This window comes from Cariama cristata, unplaced genomic scaffold (assembly GCF_000690535.1).
Source record: "Cariama cristata isolate BGI_N322 unplaced genomic scaffold, ASM69053v1 scaffold5160, whole genome shotgun sequence".
Classification (NCBI taxonomy): Eukaryota; Metazoa; Chordata; class Aves; order Cariamiformes; family Cariamidae; genus Cariama; species Cariama cristata.
In genome coordinates this window covers 65234-71233 of record NW_009596276.1, presented here as the reverse complement: position 1 = coordinate 71233, position 6000 = coordinate 65234, and the positions used below count along the sequence as shown (strand labels likewise).

At 37.3% G+C, this 6000-nt stretch overlaps 1 protein-coding gene across 1 annotated transcript in view; it reads right to left on the bottom strand.

The window, feature by feature from the left end:
* CUBN (cubilin (intrinsic factor-cobalamin receptor)) overlaps window positions 1–6000 on the bottom strand; it is a gene marked incomplete at its 3' end in the record, with an annotated part of 65599 nt that overhangs the window by 32563 nt on the left and 27036 nt on the right. Inside the window, 1 exon segment of the mRNA XM_009705237.1 lies at window positions 5205–5335. Coding sequence (XP_009703539.1) covers window positions 5205–5335 — 131 coding nt within the window.

Genomic DNA, 6000 nt, shown 5'->3' with positions numbered 1-6000 from the left:
ATTGCAATCTCTTAGCAAAGTCACCAGGAAAAAGTACTTTGACTCCTTTGCCAAAGTTCAGAATGCAGTCTAATGCCATAATATGATTATTACATGCCTGCAAAAAATATTATTTCAGTTTAGTTTGAAGACACTTATCACACCTCATGAAAAACAGAAGGAGGAGGCAACTGTCGAGGACAATCGCACATTTTCTTTTGCCAGTGTGTGGCGTTTTGAAAGCTATTCAATCTCTTTCTGATTTTGGTAGTGAATGTGTTTGCTCTTCTGAAAAAAATGCCATAAATGGCAGTAACCCACTGTAATAGCCAACAGCAGAGAAAAATGCCAGCTTTTGTACCACTCACTCATGCAGTCATGCATACTGCAGAAAATTATATCCATGTTTTTCCCCATAAAGAGATATTCATCAGTTGCTGCAGTTATAATTAATCAAAAAGAAACCTATAGTGTCATATGTAAAATGGGAGTTTTCTTTCAATCTCACTCTGCAAAAGGAAAATTGGGATCCCTAACAATTACATCTTTATGTAATACTATGCATGTTTAGAAAAAAAGGAAGAAACTATCACATGACATATATGCTTCTCCACAGGCAACGGAAGAGCACATCTGCACTTCAGGGCCTTCTGGTATTGCTGCTGGCAGATGCTAACAGGCTTAATTTTTACCAAGAAGGCACACAAAGGTCCTTTGTAATATTTCAGACCCAAACTCCTTAGAAACACTGGGTACATCTGTTCAAAAAGAATCTCCAACTCCTTCTGCCAATTTACACATGAACACACATACTGTGGAGTCATATAGACATATATAGGCAGACTAATACCTTGATCAAATATAATCAAGTTACAGCAGCCTAACAAGTTGTCAGTTGCCAGCTGATTGCGCCTTTTTCCTGAGACTCAAGATGAGCTGAGCAGAGGCCCAAGATACATGCAGGACTTCAGCTTTTTTCTCTGTCTTAGCTCAGCCTCGTTCAACCATGCCCTGTATCTCTGCACACATATATTTGTCAGACTTTACCTTCCATTCTTCTCTTTGCTCATTCACCTGAAGAGAAAAGCCAGGCAACTCCCTCCTAATAATCACTGGGTTCAGTCAGCAATATGGGAACTGAGATCTCAACTTGTACTCAGCTATCAATAAAGAAGACACACAAATCTATACAGTGCTTTCAGGTGCACTTTTAAGTCCATGCGTTCACAAATGTCTTTCTTTCCTCATCCTTCTCAAACTCTGACTTCTCCAGTCAGTCATTGTCAGCTAACACATACCACACTGATATTTAAAACCAAGTTACCCCTCTTGACAAATAATATCATTCACAATTCAGGATTATAAGGAGGAAAAATCTTATCTTTTACTAAAGCCAGAGAAAGACCAGGAATAAAAACTCTATCAGGAAGGCACTCTGCTAAAAGCCCTTGTAAAGGCTGACTTTTCTCAGCAGAAAGGAAGAAAGCCTCTTTAATGGAACAAACAAACAAACAAATGGAAAAAAAAGAAGAAAAAGAAAAAAAATCCCTCCTAAAACTCCAATTCAAAGTAAAACAAAAAAATTCCCATTACTTGTGAAGAGGGCGAGGACAATAAAATACATACATTGACTCTAGTGCTATTCCTATTGGAAAATTGTGGCCTGGATCTTTCAAGAGCCTGACCAACACTTCCAGGAAAGACTGAGCCCTTTCAAAGATTTTTCAATAATTTTACATGGGTTCTTTATGGTGTGGTCAGCCAAGATGGGGAAAAGAAAACTCTAAAATCTATCATAACACTTACATGGCTGTTGTGACATTCATCTATTTGGTATTTGAGACTTGGACTCTAGGAAATCAATCCAACTATTACCTTGCTTTCCATGTGACTCTCCCCTTTAAAAGACAGAAAGACAGCCAAGAGCTAAGCACCCAAGGCACATATAGTTTAAGTGGGCAATACACATTTTAAACAACTGAGTATCATGTGGACATGTTTGACTGAAGGATTTCCATTTGCATTGATGCCATATGAGCTATTCACAGCTACTAGCTGGCAAACTGCTAAAACAATTGTTTGCACTTTATGGACCATGGCCACTGCTGTATCTCATGGCATTCAATTTTTTTGACAGGAAATACAGCTTTGCCATTATTTTCAGGTTACTTTTCAACTAATTAATGTATCACAGAAGAAAATTTGTTTTCTTTTACATAAAAATATTTTTTTCACTCCTACTTATCCTTTTTTTTTTTTTTACTCCTATTTATTCTTTTTTGGGGGATAATCTTGTCCATCTTTTCAATAGCTCATTCTCTGTAAAATAACTCCAGGCAAAAGCCTATTGAAATGTCTAATATGAACCAGAACAGCTTTGACCGGTTCTGATATTGGTTACATTCTAGCTGGCTAAGAAAACATAGCTGAAAAATATGAAGGATTCTTACTGCACAAGAAACATTATTAGAACCATATTTTCCTCAGCGGAAAAATGAAAATAGGCAGCAGATGTAAAGAAAAAAAATCTATAGCTTTGGTAAATCTCTCAGATATGATTATGTTCAGCAGTTTGCTACTTTAGTGTAACTGGATATACGTAAGATGAATAGCAGGCCTAAACATCTCACAGTGGGAAAACTAAATTTGATACAATTTCAGGGAAGTAGGGAGTTGCTTCTCACAGCAAAGTCCACATACACACATGTGTTTGCCTTCTCTCAGGCCACAGAGGCTTCAAAACACTATTCTTAATAAAAAATGAATGTTAGCAGCCCAGTATTTATGACAACTTTATAGTACTGCTATGCTTGTGCTGGGACCAAAAGAAACAAATGTCTGTAAAGAAAACAGACCCTAGTTTCAACTTCTCTATAAGTTTATTACTCTCAGTTTCAGTAGTTATCTGCTACTTTGCCATACTTGTACAAACTGTAGTGGTTGAAATGAAAAAGCATTTATTCTAGAGATCATAATTCTAGGACTGAGTGAGAATAAATTGAGAGTTAGCCCAGTTTAGCTGAAGAGTAGTAAAGCTATCTGTGTTAATTACGGGAAAAGAAAATCATACCTGTTGTTTAGAGTTTGGATGAAGGTATTATATAGCTCTAATTTAATACAAAAATTTTATACAGTTTCTAGTTGCACCGAAGAGTAAACAGACTTGCATTTTTAAGGCATAGTTTGAAACCATTCCAGGATAGCGTTGATGCAGTTTGAACTTCACATGATGCATATAGCAGTGCTTTGGACGAAAGATGAGAAAATCCAGTCACTATGGTGGTGGTAAAGGAGGGGAATATGGAAGAGAGGAGGCAGAGCAGTGAAGCTGGACCGCACTGAGATAACTAACAAAACCAGAGAAACAGATAAGGGTACACAGAGACAGAAATACAGATTAATGTTGAGTAAAGAATATTATGACCTTGATGAACTGTGAGAAGAGCTGCTATAAGAACAGTTAGGAAGGAATCAAATCCACCCAAGAAATATTAATCTGAGGTAAAGTAAAAGAAACAATATCACATTAACAAGCAGAAATCATGTTTACAGAAGTTACAGTTTGCAGCTGCAAAACCAGGCTCATAAAAGACTTCTTTATAAGGCTGATAATTTCACAATCTTTCACTAGTAAGAACTCAGTTTTCAAACTACAGAGTATTGGAAAGATTTTTAAAAGTAGAACTTGGGTTTTGGCCTATTATTTTCTAACAAATAGAAATTTCCTCCTTGGAATAGTTCTCATTAAATCTTAATTGTTTTTACTGGCTTTTTGATTTTCATGTCAGATAAATCAAGTATGAATGAAGGCAGTTGAGAAAATGGATTATTTGGATTTGTAAGTTACCTGGTAGTGAATAAAAACGCAGTGGCAAAAGCTGTACTGGTCTCACCTACACACATGCTTGAGAGGTGAAACAGCCAAATTTTCCAAGCTGTCACCAAGAGAGCAGTTATTTTTCACAAGGTGGAATGTGGAAATTTTGCTGGTTTTAAACAGGTTGGAGAAACTCAGAAAGTAGGAAAAATAAAATTATTTAAAAAACTAAGAGCCAACCATGAGTAGCCATTGGTAGTTTATGGCTGCATAGATGAGTACTATGAATTTCTGGTATTCATTTAATAAATCCCTCATAGCCTGCACTCACACACAAAAACCACATAGAAACTGGTTAATGATGGATACACAAATAACCCAGCTACAAATGTATTCTCCTTTTTACTTTTTTTTCATTGTCTCACTCTGCTGCTTCTGTGGTTTAATTCTGCTAGGCAGAACCTGTCCCTCTACCCACATAAATCCTCTTCTACTACAGATCTGTGTTTAGCAGTGAGGGGAGCAATAGCAGACCCGTGTCTATTGGGTCTATGAAACTGGTAGTTACAGTCTTTCACCAAGAGGCTGCTTTTTCAAGTGCAGTTCAGTCACTGCTAAAACACTCTCAGTGCTGGGGAGATGTGCAAACACTGGATCACGTATGGTAGGTTCAGCATAGTTTGAAAACACAGATGTGCCCTCACCCTGGAAAACATTCAAATCAATTAGAAGTCAGAGTAATTTCTCAGTTTTTCCATGCTTTAGAGGACTAAGGCAATGAACAGTCATTCTTCTCTTCAGTAGTCTTTACACCACCAATGTATGTCTTGGTCCTTTATAAGGAGATACTTCAAGAACAGATTTAGGGCATAACAGGAGACTTGAACTCCTGTGGAGAGAGAAACATTGCACTCTGTCGTAATGAAAAAAACAGCTTGTGCTTTCAGGTTATTTTGTTGCTTTATCAAATTTCATCCTATATGACCTTTCTCTGCCCACCATCAATATTCAATCCTTATAGGGACTAAATTGATTTTTATGGCACCTGAGAGTCTCCCATTCAAGTGAGATGTCCACGATTGCTAAAATTCCTAGATCACACGTACTCAGCTCAGAACAGAGAAAGCAAATTCAGAAAATACTTTTCCTAAATAATTCATGCAGTTCTGCCATGTCAGCTCTTACTGGCTTTTTAAAGAAAACAGCAGTGTTGCTTACAGAAATTGCTTTCTGCTTTCCTAGGGAGGAAAAAGTTTGTGAATAAAGCAGGATAAGTAAGAAGGGGTAGAACAGGCATCAGGCAGTCTTCTGTTTAACACAGAAAATAATGTTTCTGTTTCTTGTAGAGGTTATTGGCAGTGACAGCTGAAAACATTTACTTTGCATAGTGAACAGACTGACATATTACCTTTTGATGCATCCAGGGAGATATAATTAGCTGAGAAGCCCTCAGACGCAATGCTGTGATCAGTCACGAAGTACAACATCATCATGTTGCCACCACTAGTGAGAGATGGTGGAACTGATCTTCCACAGTACCTGCAGCAAAAAGATGCCTGAGATTGAATGGCAGTACTTAATGAAGCGTCTGTATTACTGGAAGAGGATTCAGCTTTCCTGAGAAGTTTGAACAGCTACATACACACAAATCTCTCCTTTGGCTGATACAGATCACAGCTATATACCCTGTATCATGGGACTAAATAGCACACTACATGTACAAGGGTACAAATCTAACTTCTGTGGCAAAGTCAGAGAAGAAACTGTTCATCAAGTTGTCAAATTCTTATTTAAATTATTCTTTGCTGTACCTACAACATATTCTGTTCTTTTGTAGGAGTCAGGGTAGCTGGCCAAAGACTACGGTTGCAAAACACTCTCCATTACGAGAGTCATTTGCTCCTTATTTTCCAAAAAAACTACCATGTCAGCTAACTACTTCACAGTCTGTAATACTGGTCTGGATACTGTTCCCAAGTAGTTCAGATGTTCTTGAATTCTAGGGTGGCAAGAAAACATTGTGTCCACCCCAACTGGAGAAGGGGAGAAAAAGAAAATATTCTTCCCTAACATAAAATCACTTATCAGGATAAAGTGAAAAAAAAATCCTATAAAATGCAGATTTTGGTTTTGTTTTTGCTGAGACCCAAATGTGCAATCTTTTAAGTAATCTTTCTTTCATTTCTGCAAGTGTTTCAAACCAT